This window comes from Melospiza georgiana, chromosome 5, assembly GCF_028018845.1.
Source record: "Melospiza georgiana isolate bMelGeo1 chromosome 5, bMelGeo1.pri, whole genome shotgun sequence".
NCBI classification, from domain to species: domain Eukaryota; kingdom Metazoa; phylum Chordata; class Aves; order Passeriformes; family Passerellidae; genus Melospiza; species Melospiza georgiana.
The window spans coordinates 30,629,210-30,650,764 of NC_080434.1; the positions used below are offsets into that span (position 1 = coordinate 30,629,210).

Genomic DNA, 21,555 nt, shown 5'->3' on the forward strand with positions numbered 1-21,555 from the left:
TACAAAAACTGGGTTAGCAAATATTCTTCCAATCTTCAAATACTTCAAATGAGCAAAAGCAATAAAATTTTAAAATAATTTTAAAATATGTAAAAAAATTAGACTAAAGTGCATTATAAAGTTTCTAGCACAACATTTCATGGAAAGTTAGTAATATAAAGCACAAGGCAAACACCTATGGGCAGGATTCATGCAAAATCTTTCCCTAAATTTCTCAATTTAGACATTGGTAAGGTCTTTTTTCAATTTTTGTGTGTTAAGATCTAAATCATTTTCATTTGCCTGATAAAGCTATGTTTCTTATCATATTATCATAAAAGCAATCTATCACTGAAGCTTTTTAACTCAAGTACAGCTGCATTAATCTTTGATTCAGAGTAAGATCCTATTGGCAGAAGTTCACACTGTATAAAAAGAAAACCTTTCCACTCCTGATATCTTCTAAATGGCTTTTAAAAGGAAATTAGAGCATGCATTACAGCTGATAAAAAAATTACCTGACAGCTTACAAAATCCCTACAAAATCTACTGTTTATGCCAAAGCACACACACATATATATATATATTTGACCACATATCTAAAGGATTAGCAAATTCTTTTAAAACTTATTTTCAGCTGTTATAACAAAGTGATTAGATGGAAGAACACTCTTGTGACTAAAACATGATCATCTAATATTTGAGGCACATAAAAAGTATTCCAACAGCATTTATTCTCTTAATATCTCAACCAGGATATTGCTAAAGAGATTCCATGAATCTGCTGAGTTCAGCTGCCATGGTATCACAGTGACATTGGTCTTTAGATAACCCATAGTCAATTCAATTAAAACTTCATAGCAATCACTGCAGTTATCCATCACATCAAATTGCACTTAAAAGTAAATTAGGAACCAGTGCAGATCAAGAGCATCAGCATAATGCGTTCTCTAAACCAACACTGAAAACCTGCCATATTCTACATCAACTAAAATCTCCAAGCAATTCAAAGGCTTGCCACAATTTAGAACACACTGCAGAAATCCACTCCTGAGGTAATGAACTTGGATATTGATGCAAAGTTATTTTTCTGAGCAGAGGATACTCATAAAAGCCTGAAGATCCCACTGCATTCCACAAACACTTAAGCAATGGGGTGGAAGACAAAGGAGGCCATGGAAAAAATCTGCTGAAAAAATCCAACTCCTATTGCTCTTCCTTAGGGAAAATCATGAAATCATACAGTTTGTATGGGTACATGGAACATGTTGATATTGCTCAATTAAGATTCCTTATCACAGTAAGACAGATAAAACTATCAAGATGCTGCTCGTGCAAGGGATGCACGCTGATTTCTTTATGAGCCCCAGAATCTACCAGCAAAGGGATTTGGTAGAATATGAAGTATCATCTAAAGAAATACCTGTGACAAAAATATCACCTCTTAACCAGTGACAAGTTAGACATGAAAAAAGAAAAAGAAAAATGAAAGCAAGCTGAAGACCTTTGCTTATAAGGGCAGTAAGACCAACTTTCACAGTGTAATTTTTTTCTGTCTTAATACTACTAATCATCCTCTGCCGTATTTTTTTTAAATGCACATGTAAACCTTCAAAAACTGTCAGAGCTGCACATGACATGTTCAACCATGATTATATTTCACTGGGCAATATGAGGAAATGCTATCTCTGCACATGAAAAATATTTGGAGCATTAGGGTTTCTGCTTCCCTCTTTCATCTCCCCATGGAAGTAATACTTTATCAAGGTTCACTATACATCTAACAGTTATGGTTATGCAGTTATACTGCAATATATCATATTATTATTTTCAGAAGATAAAATATTCAGCGATTAAATGGACTGAAATGCTGGTCTTGGTTTTACATACACTATCAGCTACCAAGAATGTGTCTTTAGTCCTTTTGAAAAAACACTGGATAGAGGAAAGAGGAACCAAGAATCAGAACACCTTGAACAAGCACACAGGGTGCATGTGTGGGCAGTGGTGGTGGAGGGATCATACAAGTTTGTTGCAGTATTCATTCATATTCAGTTGTAACCTCTTAAATAGGTTGGGTGGCATTCCATCAATTTTAGAAAATTATCCAAGAGCTGAAGAGTGTTGAATTAGATGGTGTAAGTTTATTTTGCAGTCTAGAACATTTAGACGCAGTAGAAAAACGCTCTTAAGTAGAAGATGAAGCTGGGAAGAGCCACCTAATTAGTTCTCTAACACAAACTCCACTGACGATTCAGTCGATTGACTACAGAAAATAGCATCTTTCAGGTCACAGAAATTCTGTAAATCCAAAGGCATCAAGGAAAATTACAGAACCTGTCTCACCTATTTTGTACCTTTTTACCTTGGAGCTACAATAATCAGACAAATGCTTCATGCATGTGAGCAAGAGATAAATATTTTTAATCCCTTCATAAGAGAGGAGGGAAGACCATAGTCTAAACTCATGTATTTCTACACAGTCATGTATTTCAAGAAAATATCTGACAAAGGAAAGGAAGCACAGTAGCATTTATGCTTTATGGACATGCACTCAATTCATCTATGCTGCTTTGAGTTTTAGGCACAGAGAGAGAGAGCCCTTCTAGATGAAAATGGTTTCTTCAGGGGTGACATCAGTATCCCTGAGAAGAAGTCTTGACTCACAACTGCATGTGAGCACCTCCAACATCGTAATGCCACTCATTTAAGATGGGAGAACAGAAAGAGAACTTCTCTCTTTGGGCTGGTTTAATTACGCCGACAGGATGCCAGACCAGACGAGATGGTGCTTCCAGGTTCACTGTACTGTATGCATTTCTGATAAATGGGAAAAGAATAGATGACCTGGCAGAAGGCTCAGACAATAACATGTGATTTACAGGACATGAATGCAGCTACTATAAGATTTATCTGACAGCCCTCTCCGATAGTGGACTGTTGAGTATCCGATGGAATGATTTCTAGTCTGGAAAGTCTGCTACTGAGTAGCCATACACATTATTTATTTATTAGATGTTTTGGGTTGAAACCATTTTTAAATGATGCACTTCACAATGCTCAGCCATAAATTTAGCTTTAAACCCTAGAAGGGAGGTAGTGTTATTGGAATGTGTGTCAGACTGAATTAGGATGAGCAACACTACGCTTTTATAAAGTGGCCTTGAATGCAACGTCAATTCCTTCAAAAATGATATTAATGTCAAATAAGCAGGAACACTTTGCAGTAACATTAAATGAAGGATTCTTTATGTTTTGATAGATTTATAGAAATGTAAGTACACACACACAGACACGTCTCAAAATGTAGTGTGTCTATCAAAAAACACAACTGTTTTTGTCTTAGAAAAAGCCTTTTGTCTGTGTCTCAAACCACCTGTTTCTCTTTTTACCTTGTGTTAAACAGAAAGCAATATATCAACATGCAAACACAAAAACATGAAATAAGGGTCTTTTTCAATATGCCTAAATATATGAGTTTTAAACGAGAAAAGAAATTAACCAGGTGTCACAAATAGTTTCAGGGAATTGTACATCTTGAATTTTTTTAAAAATTACTTCACCCATTAAAGGGCTGTATTTTCAAAATTTTATGAAAAAAACATGGTAGGATATTATTATTCCATTTTCCACTTCTGCAGAAGAGAAATATAATTCAGCCACAGATCTAAATGAACATCAGAAAAATGTCAGGTGCTTCAGAAAAACAATCCAAGTATTTACATCGTATCTACAATGTTTAAAATTAATTTTGAGAAGATGTTACCATAAAAAACACCAAAGATTAATCAGAGCCATCTTTCAATTTCATAAAACGATAGCTGACAAATTTGTGAAGTTTTAAATCAAATTTGCAGATACTTACTTCATAACTATGCCACATTATTTATGTGATTAAAAACTGGTTTTTGACCTGATCTTTTGATCTTTGGCACTGCAACCTCTCCATCTCCTCTTAAAAATTAATTAAAATTTTAGCAAAAGGATATCACTTCATTTCCCACCCTATCTTGCAGGGGAAAAAAAGAAAATAAAAAGAAGGGGAAAAAACAGGAAAAAAATCAATCAAGCTCAACCCCATCTCCTCCCAGTATCTGTAAAATGTCGGCTTGAAATTCAATTTCATATCTCTCAAGCTTTCATGTAGCAAAAGACAGTTCACTTCTTAACAAAATAAATCACTTCTGTGATTGCCATGCTGACCTCTTTGAATTAGGAAAATTCAAAGTGAAAAATGTAATTATCACCCCAGAACAATCTGTATACATCTGGAGCTAATTTTAGATTCATTTCTCACATCATTTTTCATATTCTGCCAAAAATTACAGCTGCTATGTAACTTTAAAAAGACTTTGAGGTCTTTGTGACTTTATTGGTTTATTTCCACTACTCCACAAAGAAGCACCTCAGCCTGTGCAACTTGCACTGCCAAGCAATCACGGTAGCTTCAATTTGATTAGATTAGCATTAAGTGGCATTGTGACACATATGACAAATAGGTGCATTAGAGCACGTCATTTATTCCTTATCCTTTCCACTTCCCAAAACCAAACAAGTGACGTACAGTACAGAGCACAACATGATTTTAAGAAAGATTAGATTACCTTACCCAAAAAAAGGGGAAAGGTCAAGCACTAATTATTGATACAAGTAGCATGGATACCAAAAACTAATTTTTCTAAATGGCAATACCAGTTGTAAGACACATATTTAATACTTGGATTAGTTTTTACTTTAACATATTCCTGAATGAACAGCAAAATTTGTTATATAGATTTCTCAGCAGCAAAGATTCTTTTATAATTTAAATCAGCTGCAAGTTCATATTCTAGAAGTTGTGAACTATGTTCACTTCCAGTACTGCCGTATGTAAAATAATGTCTAAATTCCAAAAGTTCCATAAGGAATATTAAATTCCTTTCAGGGTAAAATGATACCATATTTCCTGAGGAAGATGGAAAACTAGATGAGCAAAGTTCTGGTTACATTCATTAATAATAACCTCACTGGAAAACATAACTACTCTTCACTAGTTCATTGTAAAATCTATTAGGTGTAATCTCCAGAAGTAATTGTTCTTATTGCACTTTATTGACAACGTAGACTATCGATTTTTCACACCTTCTATGATTCTTTCATTTGTATTCATGAAATGTCTATCAGCACACTCTAAATAAATTTGGCAATATAGGCACTAAAACGAATAAATCGATGTGAAGAAACATTAATTTTGCATTATCCTTATTCGTCAGGCAAGCAAACCATAGGGGTTGTAAATGAAGGTCAAAGGTTCTGAAATGGGTCAGAACCCTTGACCTCTAGACCAATACCATTCCCATTAAAAAAGGCTATTTTAAAGTTTTAAGTAGGGGAATTTACTACCAGAAAGGTATAATTTTAAGGCACCAAAAGAAAGGCTCAATAAAAACAGTCTTCCATTTAATTACAAAAAAAAAAAAAAAAAAGGCAAGAAACCCCCCAAAAAATCCAATTAATAAAGCATACATAATTTTAAGAAAGTTCCTTAGGCTCTGTTTTTTGAACCACAGAAACAGGCAGCTCTCAAGTTCTTACATATCTAAAATCAGTTTGCCTTTAGGAATGTAGAATGTCCCAAACTGATGACAACCAGGGTTGCTTTCTTAAATTTTTCTCAAATCCTTAGTACTTGTCAAATCAATTAGGAATGACAGGGTTTTTAAAGTATTTATCACTCATTTCATAACCTCTACACAACAGGAAAAATTCTATTTATCCCAGAGGATTCAGCATGTCAAGATGCAGGAATCAATCAGTTTCTTTAACTTTAATATTATATTGATCCTATCTTATCTTACAAAAATGACAGCACAGAATTATGTAGGCACACCATCTTCAAGGTTATGTAAATGCTCAACAGCAAGGAAACAAAAACCCACTTGAATAGACAGAATTACTATTTTTTTAATCAAAAGGCTTTGTACATTCTCTTTTAACCTATTACACATGAAGCTAAATTAAAAGTAAAATTTAGAGTAAAATTTCATCTGTAATTTCCATTGTGTTCAGAGAGATCAATTTCAGACATTATTACTTAAACCTCACCTGAGAGCAAAGGAGCATCACCAGCTCCACAACTGAACTGCTTGATTTCATGCACACAAGACCTACAAAAGGAAAAAAATTATACATAAATGCATGCTCTTATGATACCAGCTATTAACACAAACTGTTTTGAAGTGCAATAGATTTGACAAACAAAAGAAAGCTGAAATTTTCATGCCCCTTCCAGTTCAATTTTGTACTTTATCAGCACAAAATAAAAGTACGTATGTGAGAGGGAAATCATAAATTCCATGCCTTCCATCTAAAAGAAGCAGCTAATGGTAATTCTTACCCCCATTACTCAGTTTCATAAATGTTTGTATGTCAAAATGATCAGAAGTGTGGTTAACATATGTTATATTAATCCACTGTATCTACATTTTGCTATTTCTCGAAGGATTGGGTCATTATATATGCAGAGAAGGGAAATGGCTTTATGACCTCTCCTTTCTCCATGACGCGTTCTCCTTTCAGCCCCCAGCTATCAATCAAGTTTCCATTTTGTTTCATGGCAGCAGACATCCCAAACACTCTTATTAGTACTTTGACCCTTAACCCCACACTAAACCTAAGCAGAAGTGCAAGCAGTAACCTATTATATATTTTCAGTTTTTTACAAACTAATTTGAGTATTATTATTTGTGTTCACATTTTGGGTCAGGTTTGTCCATAACTGGGGTTTAGAACCAAAAATTGGTTTCATGTGTTCATTTTTGTCCAGACAGTTCATACACTGCCAGTGATTATCTTGCTTTTTCTTTGCTCATCCAATTTATGCAATACTCACCTATCCATCTATATAACTATATTACAATCAAAATACTTTGAACCAGATTCTCTTTTATCTTCAAAAATAAAGCTTTGAGAAAAACTGCTTTTCTGGTTCTTCTTCTTATTAAATGAATGAAATAAATTTGTTCACAAGACAGCTTCTATTAAAATGTTTATCAGCTAAAATGATGTCCAAATGCATAAACAAAGCAGAATCCCATCTTTTCGAGTCTCAAAGAAAGTGATTCATACATTTCTTCCTTCCATTTCTTCTTACCTCAAATGGTAGCAAGCTAAACTCCCAAACTAAACAACTTTAATTTGTGAAATTTAATGAAGTCTCAATTTTGATATCAGCAGTCCTCAGTGAAACACTTAGCAGTGTTTGATACTCTAATTGTGTTTCTGACAATGCTCATATTCAGCCCTTCAAATAGGATGACTGTCCTAATCCAAGAAACAAGTAGTTTCAAAAATGTTTTTAAAAGAACTTTAATTCCCTAGGAAGAAAGTAGATCTGTCAGTGCAAACACAGCTCAGGTTAAGCAACCAAGGGACTCTATCATGAGTGCACCTATCACTGGAAGCTGCAACAAGCTCTTCTTGTCACATCTTCAACAGGACAAAACCTGAAAATTTCACTCTGAAAAGTAGTGGACAAAGCAATTCATGTGACACAGTCAAATTTTGAGAAAATTGAAGAACTGGTGTTGCACTGCTAAATTCAGTCTTCCAATATACACAATTTTTTTAATTGAGGACATTAATGTCTGCATTGCAGAACTGAGCCTCATTTTTAAGCAGAGAGAAACCCACCAGTAGAAAGAAAACGTCATCATGTCAATCTCGACCATGTCATGCCAATCTTCCACCAGGAAGAGCCATGATCACGGCTGTGCACAGGAATCCCCATCTTCTCAGATGTGCCAGAGAATCCTCCTCCATACTGACAAGGATTCCTCTTACCTGTATGACTCCCTTCCAATAAGAAACCAAAAAGCCAGGAGCAGACTCACGTGTGAGAGAGACAGCAGAACACACTCCACTGACACAGTTCTCAAGAACACTCCAGTTCCAACACCCCAGTAAAAGTGACAGGTCTTGTACCCAACTCGCTACACTATACACTTTACTGTGTATCAGAGTTGACCTTGACACCAAAATTTCTCTTAAAGCTCTCAAAACACATCTTATACAACAGCTTCTAAGGGACAAATGGCCAGGAGAGTTGGAAAACAAAGGAAGATGGACACAAAGAGGTAGCCGAGATGGCAAAGATGAGGAGTCAGTGACAATGACCTCAGAAGGTTAAAGACAGACGAAACAAGAGGCAGTGAAATCCAGTGGACAGCACTGTTTGGGAAGTCAAGAAGAAAGTTCCTAAATAAAGAAATTTTCAGTCTCCAAGGCAACAAAGAACACAAACCCCCCTTTTTTAAATGGAAACTTACTTGTACCTTCTATCAGCAACTCCTGCCCATGGCTGCCCAAAAGAGTCCGAGAAAGAAAGGGAGCAAAATCCACAAAAATCTCTCTCAGCAGTGGGGCAGCTTTTTCCAAAGCATGCTCAAGCCTGTCTGTAATGCTAGTAAATAAATACACGTGATTAGCAATAAAAGAAGGAAGTTACTGGAATTTTGTAAAAAGGAATATAGATTTTGACAATGCTTAAGTGATATACATGTATAAGAAGGAATTAATGCAACACTCAGTATTTTCCCAAACCTTCATTAGTTATTGAAAATCAGCAAAAGACATTCTTAAGTTATGTGGTATCAGAATACCAACTGTAATATCAATAACATGAGCTGCAACACAGCTGTTCAGATCAATTGGAGAAGTTACCTCATTTTGGAGACAGAATCCTCAGGCACTGAAGAAACTGCAGGAACAGATGGCAATTTTGAATTAGATGATCCCCTTCCTACAAGAGAAAGTAATAATAAACAAATTATATAAGAAAACATTCCAGAGATTAGAAAAGCAGACCAGAAACTAAAGCTTTAAGTTCTCAGAAACCACGGTTTTCAAGTGTGAGGACAAGGTGAACTCCATTCACCACTTTGTACCTCAAATATTTTTTTCCATAGAAGCCCTAATTACTTGAATTCATATTTATCAGGAATGCCATGGCAAGTTTTTTAAATGTTGCTTTAGCACATACAGAAATTAATTCAAGGAAGCATTGTAGTTTGTTTTGTGAATGAAGTCAGATTAGGCTGCAGTGATTCCTTCTGGTCTTATAAATCAGGACCTTCTCTGAACAAATCTAGTAACACTTAAAACCCTACAAATGAATACAAACAATGTTTTACACCTTTAATATGGCTATAATATGCTAATACATATAACAATACCAATATATAATTATATACAGCCAAATGGTAATGTTTTAAAACCATCTATTTTGGTTAGTGTTCACCTAATTTCAAGTAACTTGCACAGAAAACTCTTAATATTTTTGTCTGAAATTAAAATATATATTGGCGTCAAAATCATGCAGAAAACAATGAGTGGGTATTTTCAACAGCCAGGCTTAAATTTTTGCAAAACTGAGACTCTGACAGAGGCAGCTATGATAAAATTTTCCATTGCACTGCCGGTGTCATTAGCATGATGGCAGTGGTATAACCTCATTTATGAGTTATTAACTTTGCCACATCAATTATTCAAAGGCTGATAGGGAAGACTGGGTCATTTACGTATCCTACACTTACAGAAAAAAAAGCAGTTGTGTTATGTCAAATTGACACTACATGGCTCTCATCAGCACAGGAGGAATCTGTAAATATTAAATTCTGCTGCTCAGTACATAGAGAAATACAACCTCCCCATACTGCAGTATGGATTGGTATTAGCAATGATGAACAGGGGGCAAGCCAGACAGCCAGAGACTTCACAGATATTTTCTGCCAGGATAGGAATGGTGACTCACAAATCTTACACTGCATTCCAAGCTATAGAGAGGAATGAATCTTAGCAGACAGGTTTCTGTGCATTTCCCAGGAGCATGACTGCTCCTAGTCCATCTGCAATCCTATCTCTTTCCACCCCGAGACCCTGTCCTATTCTCTTTCCTCTCACCTTGCCAGTTACAGATTTTTATGCTGCTGGAAAGGAGTGGGGGGGAAAAAGAAAAGGGAAAAAAGCCTGAAAAAAAAGAGTCCAATCATTTTAATTCTCACACCTATCTTAGCAAAAAAGTTACCCTTCTTAGAACTGTAACTATAGAAAAATTCCTGATGGCCCCACCTACAATGGAGTCGGTTAATTCAGTTCAATGCAACCTGTCTGGAAATGAACTGCTGAGATCTTGAAACTATCTACCAAAATGTGTCAACTGAATCTTTTCAAAGATTTTCAACTCGACTCAAGTGAAACAGATTTAGAAAGAGATGGCTAAGATAGATCCCTGAGATAGTGAATTTATTACTTCAGTCAAATTTCAAACTTCTGCTCTAAAACTCTGGCAACACAGAGCTTCCTCCAGAAAATATCAAAGGTTTCTGGTGGGTGAGAGATTTTGTTTTTCTATCCAGAGAAGGTAGTTTTCTCCAATCTTGTTTCAAAGGCAGCACAGGAACTAAGAAAATAAATTAGAGTATCATAACCATGAAAAGTTTTGCTCTCATTTCTTTTCCTTTCTTCAGAGATAGGAGATATCTTTGTGAATGTGATTCATTTGTGTTTTACATAAATTCAACCTGAAGCTCTTATGCTGACTGCTGTATAGGTATGATAGAATCAGAATGAAAGTGAGCGGGTCATACAGAATGAAGGATAAGAAAGTGGTGAACAAAGTGTTAGCTGAAAGCAAAATGAAATGTGAATCTTCTGGGCACTGTATCCTACATAATTTTTCTAATAAAGACTAATCAAATATATATTTCTGTAAGTTTCAAGGTGATGGCAAGATTTTGTAAAAGTTCTCTATATTTTCATGGATAAAATTCCATTTTTTCAACAGCTAGTTTAGTCAAACAACTAAAAAGTATTTTGGCTACTCCCAACAAAAAATCTGTCAAATGATGTGCTGAAAATTAGAACACAACCTCCTGCACAGAAAAACAAAGCCTACATAAGGCAACAAAGCCACATGATTCAATGGTTTGTCAGATAATTTTGTAGCTGTCAAGTTTCTTTCCCTTTTAATTTTTTATCAAGACTTTAAAACTACAATGTCATTTGTCATGAGAATTTTTCTATTTAAATAATTTGACTAGAACACCCAGCTTTCTCCCCAAAGCCCAACATCCCTATTCTCATTTAACAAGTCCCTCTAACTTGAAAATACTCCGAAGTCCAAAAGGTGATTTATAGGCTCACACTACCCACAAATGGAAACCAGCACACTGCTCTGGGTAGTCCAACACAGTACCAAACTGAAATGGCACACAAAGCCTTCTAAACAAGACAGTCCTCAACATACAGGCAGTGGAAGCAGCATGTCTTGATAAAGAAATGCTCACATGTGTTTCACCACATCTAAAATCTGACACCAGTAATCCACCACTCACTGGGTATGGTTATATAGTCAATACTATATACAACCAAATTCCTACCCTATTAAAGCAAAGACTATCAGAAGAAAATAAGACTTAACAGTGAAGCACAACGGCATGATTTTTTAAATTAAACAAGACAAAAATAATTCTGGGGAGTATTTGGGCCGTCAGCAAAATAACTGAAGGAAAAAATTAGGGAAAAAATAAAATCAAAGGAAACATCTGCAAGTACAATGAGAGGGCTTAATAGCCATCACGAGGCTAGTAAAGAAACATACTCAGCCTACAGTAACTTGGCTTTATTGTTGTTTGTTTTGTTGGGATGGGTTGGGGCTTTTTAAGTTTTCCATTTTGTCAACAAAACTGGTAAAAATACTTTGAGTGAGAGGTAAAGGAAATCACTGACAGCACAGGACATGATTATTTTTTCTTTAAGATATATAAAAAACCTGCACAAAACAGATTAGGTACAAATGTAAAACACTGTGAAATTTTAAGAAAATACCAACTTTTTAAAATACACATAGCAGAAAAAGCACTGGTAATTTGAATTTAGCAAAGCATAAGGGAGCCATCTATATAAACTGATATTCTTTTTGAAGATTACATAAGGATATTTATGGTCTGAATTTCTTCATTCTTATCAACACCTAAAACCACATTCCAAACTCAGATATTTTTTCACTAAAAGGGGTGAATCTCAGATTTATCCCAGCAGAGAATTTCAGGGTTCTTTCAATAGGATTAGGCATAGTGATTTTTGCATGCAGATTTTGTTTTGTGAAGGTACATTTTTTACTTTTATTCAACTCAGGGGTAGCTTTTTATTACACCTTTTTTCTGCTTTTAGAGAAAAAATGAAAATACTTCAGTAGCATATTTTCATCCACAACACACATGTGGGTAAGTTCAGTAGCTACTTCAAACATGTGGAACTAAACTGACTTATCTCTTCCTTATCCTTTCACTGATAAACTGGCTCCTTCAATCTGACAGTTTTACAGACATTTGCAAGAACATAAAAGAAAATGCAAATAGATCATCTGTCTAGCACCCTCACAGTGAAACCTTATTGTTTATTCAAGGTCCCCAAGGGTCTAAACAAACAGTGTCTCAAGCAATAAAATATTGTTAGAAAACTCTTTGTGCAAGATCCTCATCCTTTTGCATACACACTTACAAAGTGCACTTGGCAATGCACAAGCAGTACATGATAATTTAGTTTGTGAGGAGATGGAGATGAAGCATAAAAAACCCCAGAGCTGAATTAAATAACCATATCTCTTATTTTTGTACAACAGACCTTCCCTACATAAATGCACCAGTGCCCTTGGTGGAAGAGGTATCCAGTAAAATAATGAGCTCATTCCAGGGCTGGAAGTGCACAATGCAAGACTACAATGAAAGGTTTTACAAGCTAATATAAGGGATCTGTTACATAAACACATCTGTAGCCTAAACCAAAACAGATTTTTATCAAACAACGGTGAAAACTTCTCTTAAGAGAAGAAGCTTTAAAACAGTTTTTATACTAACACAGTATCAAGCCATTTCCATGGCACATCATCAGGATCTGAGGTTTTTTAAAGCGTCATTCTGCTTTGGTAACTAGCCTTCAACTACTGTCACCGTTAAGTTGGAATTCTCTTTGAAATAATTACTATAATCCAGTGAATTGCTTGAACAACCCCTGCACTGATGGTAACTCACTTCATGATCATTTTTCTTACTTCAGCTTGTCTCCTGTTAATTTATTTTATTGCATGACTTCAAGTTCATTTTCACCTATGTACAAAAATCAATGAATACCATTCATCTTTGCAAAACAAGCCAACTGCTGCAGAAAATTTACATTTTCCTATGTACTGGACTAGAATTCAGGAGTCACAACTCTGTTTTTACCCGCTGTTACTGCTTTTCCTGGTGTTTCTTCCAAGCATTCACTTCCTTTGTCACTTCACCCTTTGACATGGCCTTGTTTACAACTTCACAATTTGGGAACAGCTTGTCCAGAGAAGAAAAAATCCTGTAACTAACTGTGTGTGGCTCAGAGGGAAAACAAGTGAAACTCAAAGAATTTCAAGTAGAAGGGGAGGAGGCAGGCAACAGAAACTGAGTAGAACTTATCAGGATTTTTCTATATTCAGAATGTCAGTAAGGACAAGAGACAATTCATTCCTGCTTCCCTCAGAATTTTTACACCCCCTCTTCATAAAAATCATATTTGAACAACCATTTGGAAACCAAATAGTGAAAGCCTCAAGACTGAATTAAGGGCATTAATAAAACACATGTGAAATCCTGCAAGAACATAAACAGAAACTCAGAGCATCAGAGAAAACAGTGGGAGTGCAAACTGCAAAACATTTTAAAAAATTCTCACCACTTCAGAACACAGTGACTGTTATGGAAACATTTAAAAGGAAAACTGACAAAAAAAAATCCAGGCATCCTGCTGGCACGTTCACAATAGCTCAGGCAGCTCTACCAAGTCCTGCCTGTCCAAATATTAGTGTTGTCTTAGCAGTAGCTCTTCCTGAACCCAGCATGTGTAAAACCTCTGCGTCACTTCACACATTCAGCCTGAGAGACAACCCAAGCAAGGAACAACTCCAGTGAATTCACCCTTCTTACATTACTCCTAGCAAAAATGCTCTTTTGTTCAATGCCACCCTTGGTAGTAGGCATTCAATGATTAGCTCAGGGTGGGTCCCCAGGTTTATCTTCTCTGGTCATTCCAAGATTCCAGCAAACCAACAACCCAAAAAGGCCAGAGTGTCTGAGGCCAAAACATGTTTTGCCCCCCTGTGAAGTATCAGAGGAACAGAGTGAGCTTGGATGGTTCTTTCCAATCCATCAACACACTGTATTTGATAGGCCAAGATCTGTCACACTCCATGTGATATGGGAGCACCTAAGCATCAAATATCTGAGATGCTCACAACCCATGAGCTACAGTCAGGTTGCAAACTCCAGGAGAAAATATTGGGAAGGAGACTGATGAATTCTGAGTACACACAAATGGCAATGGAGGCATCTGGAACCACACAGAGTGATGTTTCAACACAAATCCTCCCTTGAACAAGCAATTCTGCCATCACATCTACAGGTGGAGGATGATCACATACTATGGAACATTTATTCCCAAACTAAGTACTTCTACACATTACTATTAGAACACTATCACCTGCTATTTAATCCTATTTCAATGTCTACATACCACTTTCACCCGTTTTACACTAAATCTGCTCAAATCTTCATCATAAAGCATTGTGTTCATATATTTTACATGCTATATATTATATAAAAATAAATTATCTATATAATTTATATAAATTATTATTTGTATATATAGTATATAATTATATATGTTATCAATTTTTATATGTATCAAACAAATGTATATAAAACTCACTTTAAAAAAACATGAGATGTGGTTTTTAATATAGGAAAAATGTTTAACAGCCTCCATATCAAACATGAATTAGCCCCAAATTTATATTTACTACATAAGCCCCTACCTAATCTCAGCACTTTTTTTAAAAAGAGGTTTAATTTATTTCTTAATTGCAAAAGTTAACAGACTTATAATGAGTGGTGGCTGGAAAAAATGAGAACAATGTAGATTCTCTGTTGCATGAAACTAAAAATTAGTGAAAGAATATGTGATTTGTACTCAGATTAAAACTGTATTAATTATATTTTTGTTTTATAGGAAGCTTGCTTATTACTACTTCCATCTTCTAATAAAAAACAAATTAAGGCCTTATAGAGAATTTGATTTCAAACTGAAATGTGTACAATTTACATGAGCAACACAAAATGTAAACCACTCCAACTCTGCAAGATTTTTGTTTCCATGCCATGATTTTACAAAGGAAAAAAGAAACTGTCTCATGTTTTAATCTGTTTAGGGCATGATTTCATTTATGCCTTTACTTTTTCTTTTAATTAATTATATTGCCAATCTAAACATGTCTATTTTTAATCCTGATTAGTTTCTTTTTATGCATATCAGTTCAGATTACATGTCCAATTTTTGCCAAAACTTCCAGACATGATGGAAGTCACACAGTTACAAACTGCATTAGTATTGTTTATTGTCTGGATTTCTCATACACTCTACAGGCCCAGGAACACTTATTTTTTTCCTCTATACATTCCTAAAAGATGACTAAATATGAAATTCAATGTTCATCTGTTTTGTTTTTATTAAAAGCAAGTGAATACCTACTTCAGAAATAGTAATAATTGAGCCTACAATGAAGCCAGGTTACTCAGTCAGACTTTAGCAAATTAGGAATTATTTTAAACAATTTTAATGTAGGTGACATTTCACTATTTTTAAAACAGATTAGCTGCTCAGAGCCGATCTTCCCCAAAGAACTGTGACATTTCAAAATACAGCTAATTCCACTACTTCAAATACTACTTCTACACTAATATAATGCTACCTCCTGCAGTTTTGGTGGCAATGGATTGTCCCTTTCTCAAAAAGTAAGAACATACTATATTTCAATAGCTCTTCTTTTCCTTTAAAATTACTGGGACAATACCTTTTTGATTCTCCCAAGAAATGGAATGGGCAGTTGAATTTGAGAATAAATACCTTCCAGACACACAAGTAGAGAGGACACGGTAACAGACCACATTTTTTTCCCCAGTTCTTGCAGTTTGGATGTAAATTCACAAAACCAGGAAGCAAGAAACTCAAACATTGAAAAAACTACCAGCAATCAGGCACAGCTTGAGATTTCCTTGATTAAGATCCAAGTCTTCTAAGTCTTGAAGTCAAACTTCATGGGCACAAAGATCCTACACAGCCTTGTGATTCAGACATGGCTAAGTGGAAAAGCATGGCTTTGACATATCATTTAAGGTTAAACATCATTTATCTCACACAGAACAACCAGAGAGACCAAGGGTTCAAAGGAACACTTGCTTATAAACAACCTACTCCATTTTGTCCCCACTGAAAAAACTGTCCAAAGCAATTGGTTTAGCATCAACACTGAATCTGATCTCAGGCTAAAGCTATTGGAAACACTTGATTATAATTTCCAGTTCTACTTAGCACTAACACATATACTTGGTCAAACATCCCAGAATTTATAAATAAGCTTACACTTTACTAATTTGTAATAAAAAATAGTCTTTAGAATACACCATCTTTATACTACATACAAGTTAATACAGTATGATTGCTCTATCAAAACAGTGAGAAATCTTGAAATTAAGACAAATATTGCTCAGACAGTTCCATTTGTTGCAACATTAGGGTTTTTTTCTAATACAGTACTATTTTTGTAATTTTTTCTTTATTTTATTTGTAATCAGAGTGAATGGATGGAAATAGAAGCAACAGAAAAAAGTGTTTGCATTAAGGTTGTTTAATTTAACCCTTACTTACCAGGAGATTCTCCTGACAAATCTGGGGCTTGGGCTGAATCTAAAGAAGAAACCACACTGACAGCATTTGTAGGAGCACCAATAGCAGCTGTAGAAGAGGAAATGCTTGATTTCTTCGTTGGTACAACAACACTCCTAGGTGAAGATAAAAAGTCAGTAAATTATACTGTATGTGAAGGCTCACGCTTCCCTGATCCTTTTATATGCATCTAGCACTTGCACTACCATCTCCTGCAAAATTCCTTTGCTTCCCTACTTTATTTTTCAATCATCTTAACCTGAGGACACTTCATTTGTTGATGGTACACTTTTTTTATGCTACACTTTAATATCTCATCCACTTCCACAGAACCTCTGACCAAAAGCACAAAGTTAGAAGATCACCAGGATAAGGGTTCAGCAACAAGGCTTTTCTTTGCACCTCAGTTTGCCCAAGATTTGGCTTTAAACTTCAGGCAACTATTTACAAAAGATGTGGCAGTATTCAAATTCAAGGTGAATTATCAACTCTGAAGGATGCATTGACAGTCTTCTACTCCAGGTATTCTAATGCAGAACACAAGACTGACTGAAGAAGGTCATACCATAGCTAAAAACATCCTAACACATCTGCAGGCACATACTCATGCTCACACATATAAAAAATACAGCTAAGGCATGAATTAAAGTATATCTTGCCAATCAAGTTTTATTTATATAACAAATCAAAACATTCCTTGGAGTTAAGAGAGAACCTCCATATTTTATACAAGCTAAATGTCAGGCCTTATAGTCAGCATTAAAGACTACATCAGAGGAAAAGACACAAAGTGACAAGTTAGGCATGGAAATTTATCTGACACGTTACAAAGACACATATTTATGCTATACCAATTTCAATTAAATTGTAGTACTTCATTCTAAATACCTAAAAGGCCTTGTTAAGCATACGTTAAAGGCATTTTTAATTGCAAGTTAGCTCCATAAACATGCAAAACCCAGCTAATGAGGTAAAGAGTACAGCTGATATATAATGTACTCCCACTGCAGCTCTTACTTTTAATTACCTGGTGTTAACCATAAGCTGAAGATCTTCAACATTCAATTTATTTAATCACATCTTTTGTTGACAGTAATACAACTACACACTGAAAGTATTCCCTTAATAGCTTTAAAATATTCATTTTCTAAATAAAGTAACTCAGAAACTTGACCTAAATTCAGGTGTGAGAACAACCAAAGAAGTTCTTTCAAATATTTCTAAAACAGTTCTTGATGAATGGGGAAAGGAGGACTGTATTTGAGTTCCTTCTTCAGTCACAGGATGTCAAAGGATGTCACAGAAGCTAGCCTATGTTACAGATTAAATCAGCCCTCCTCAATGGCCAGAGTAGGCAGGCACCATACTTGGAGGCAGTACATGTCATATCATTATAGGGGTGACTGCTAATGTTAACTAGTCACTAAAAAAATAGAAGCAACAACACCTGAGCCCCAAGTCAAATATTGTGCCTAAACCATGAATTTTGCTCGTATGTTCATGTCTGTTTCCCTGAAACATGAACAATGGGCTAAGAAATAGGTCATATATTTAGAGTGCTTTTAGAATTGTTGTCACGTTACCAATTAATTTTGCACCATGCAGGTATAAGAAGAGGGTCTCTCACTCAAGATTCTGTGACATTCACTGCCTGGGAATTGCTCCTACTGTTCCACATAACACATACAAACCCCTGGAAGAGGTTAGGAAATGAATACAAGTTTACAGAGTACAAATGCACCCACGTACAGTAAACTTTGGGACATTTTTCCAATCTTCACAATTCAGCACTGAAGCCCAGGTATATTCCTTTTAAGTCCTTTCACTGTACAGATATCCAATGCAACAAATACTAATCAATAATATTAAATCTAAAAATTTATAACTTCTCATGTGTCTATTCAGGTGGACTCCATAAGACCTTGGTGCATGATCTGGAAAAATTTCTTTGCACACCAAGTTACAGAAATAATCATCCTTTTGCTGTTAAGTAATATAGACACAATTATATTGGATATAATATATTTGATTTAGGAGAATGTTTAGCGACAAATTTTGGTGCACATATAGATGGAAGTTGTGCACATATAGGTTGTGTCTGTTAAAAAACATATAATTCATGTAAATAATTTTTAATTGGAAAACATCAAATAACCTTGAGAGTAAAAGTAAGTCCTTTAGAGGAGCTTTCTGTTTCCTGGGCAAATAGTCAATCAGAATTCTCTCAAAAACATCAGAGTGGGTGTGTCCTCTGAATGCCTATGAATGTTCTGGTTTTACTCTCTGACTCTACTAAGAGCCCCAGGAACTACAAAACAGGTGGTATTTAAGTCATAAAGAACACACCAGAACCACACCTTAAAAAAAAATACATACACAGCATAATTTTGACCAAATTCAATATTAGAAAAGACCTATTACAGATGAAAATCAAGAAATGAACATGCTGGAAGCACTGAGAAGGAGTTTTAGAAGAGCTTCAGCACTACTAAAAGCAGCTCCTCACAGGGCAAGCGACAGCTCTGGAACTGCACAGGAGCAAGGATGCCGGGCCTGGCGCAGGGATGGCCGTGTGCAGACAGAGCTGTTTCCTTAGCAGTGCCCATCTGCAGCCAGCAATGAGGGCAGGCAAAAGAAATCCCAGCTCCCACAGTCTCCTGGCACAACAGTACAGATTATCATTCCTTCCTGAAAAAACTCCTCCTGACCTTGCAGCTGAAGGGGAGCTGCACTGAGGGAGTAGTTTCAGCAAGTTGTCAGAGTCTCTACTGCTACCCAAGGAGAGGTGCATTCAAGCAAAGGAACTAAGGAACTAAGACTTTTTTGAGGTTTTCCCCCTGAACTGCAACAGACAGCAGTAAATGACCAGAACAGTCCCTTCTGCTTTTTCAGATCTTTTGTCTATCTCCTCACCTTCCAAACTACATGTTTGGGAATACATGTATAGTTGCTACTCTAACCTTCAGGAACTCACTTTGCATGAAGTATTCTAAAAAGTATACTAAAAGTATACTAAAGTAGTACTTTAGTATATTAAAAAAGGAGCTATATTCTAACACCCACTTCCAGTATAATTTTCAGCATCTAGCAATGGCATTCACTACAAGAAACATACTCAGATTACCAGCAACAGAAATCTGGCACTTATTCTATTCACAGCTGTAAAGAAGAACTGTTGCTTTTATTAATTTTTTAATTACCCAATATCATTCCTATTGCTTTGATTCAAGGGATAAAAATGAATGACTACAGGTATCAGACTTTGAAATGTAAGAGAATGTGCTACCTCATAAACAGGACACAGGGAAATGCCTGAGTATTCCAGTATCACTGCATGCTTCAAACAAGAGACACCGACTCTCACAAACCTTTCCGAGAGATACACATTAGTTACTATACCCCACTGAAACAGAGCCTCTAGCTTTTACCTAAAGAATAAGACTTCAACAAATCTACTTCATAAATTCAACAGCAAAAAGGTCCTGTTGGACTTTGTACCCTTAAAAGAAAAGAGAGGCTTTGAACATCTCACCATAGAGCTCAGACTACTTCTGAACAGAATTGATTATAGATAGTGATCTGGAACAGTCAACTGAAATTATTGCTATTTTTGGGCCAAAATAAAATAAACAGTATGTCTGCTGGAGGAAAGAAGGTCCCTTGCTGTGTCAATCTGATGCACACAGCCAAAAGAAGTGCTGGAAACTGTTTAAAACCATGATGCAAGAAAACCTCAAATTGTAAATTTTCCTGGTCTTCTGGTCAGTTGCCATGGCCTTCTGATGCAAAAATCCTTGAAGGAGGCCAAGAACCACAAACCAAAACACCCAAGTATCCTGACATACTGACTTTCTAGCAGTGCACTGCTGCAGCACTGGTAATGTTAACATTTATTGCCAGGGATGTCTTCCCTTTCAACAGGGCAACTGACCAATGTTACAGCTGCAGGATTTGCTTTAGGAGTTTCCACTTCCAGGCCTTCCTCAAAGGTATGAAAGTACAGCTCAGCAATCACGTACAAATATTCATATTTACCACATACTGGAAAAACAAACTGAGAATTTTGAAGCATAAACATTGGTCATGTTTCTTTATTTGCATTCTGAAATTCCTACATTTTTTCCTTCCTCGATATTTTCTTTGAATATTTAGGTGGAATTGCAAATGTGTTCCGAAGAAATATTTTCCCATTAGCTACCAGTGTTCCTTTGTGTCCTTCCTTTGAAAGATTATTTATATATTAAAATAAGATAAATGAATGTAACTGGCATAAACAATGCAAGACGGTGGAAAATTGAGTTTAAATACTGTAGCAAATAAACTGCATAGAAAACATGAAGTGTTCAGCATATTATTAAATCAAGTAAATTTGTCAGAACTGTCTTAAAAATTAATGTGCTTTCAACTTCCCTTAAATAATAGGGCACTTGCTTTTAAAGAGTACACAGATAAGACAGTCCTTTTTCTGCTGCTAAACTGATAAGTGTTTTCTGAAAAAGTTAATTGCTACACATATGAAAAATAGTCATCAACAAGCTGCTTTCTATTCTATTTCCTCAGATCTACAAAAATAATATATTTTACAAAACATCTGTAATCATGATTAATTTTATCAGAATACGCATATTAAGCAACCTCACACAGGGGCAAAGAGGCTTCACGTGGAAAAAAAGTTATCAATACATTTCACTCCTTAACATTCACATGAATTAAATTCTATTTCTGGGTTACACTTGTATATTAAAACATCCATTATATTGAGTTTCAGCTACAGGATAAATAAAATTT

General features: G+C 35.5%; 1 protein-coding gene across 2 annotated transcripts in view; it reads right to left on the reverse strand.

Moving 5' to 3' along the window:
• The window catches only part of LRBA (LPS responsive beige-like anchor protein), a 368,385-nt gene that overhangs the window by 261,948 nt on the left and 84,882 nt on the right, over nt 1-21,555 (reverse strand). For both annotated transcript variants that reach the window (XM_058024236.1, XM_058024237.1), the window contains 4 exons: nt 16,750-16,883; nt 8,680-8,758; nt 8,286-8,419; nt 6,064-6,125 (listed from right to left, as the gene is read on the reverse strand). In XM_058024236.1, the coding sequence (XP_057880219.1) occupies nt 6,064-6,125; nt 8,286-8,419; nt 8,680-8,758; nt 16,750-16,883 (409 nt within the window). The remainder of the gene's footprint in view (nt 1-6,063; nt 6,126-8,285; nt 8,420-8,679; nt 8,759-16,749; nt 16,884-21,555) is intronic.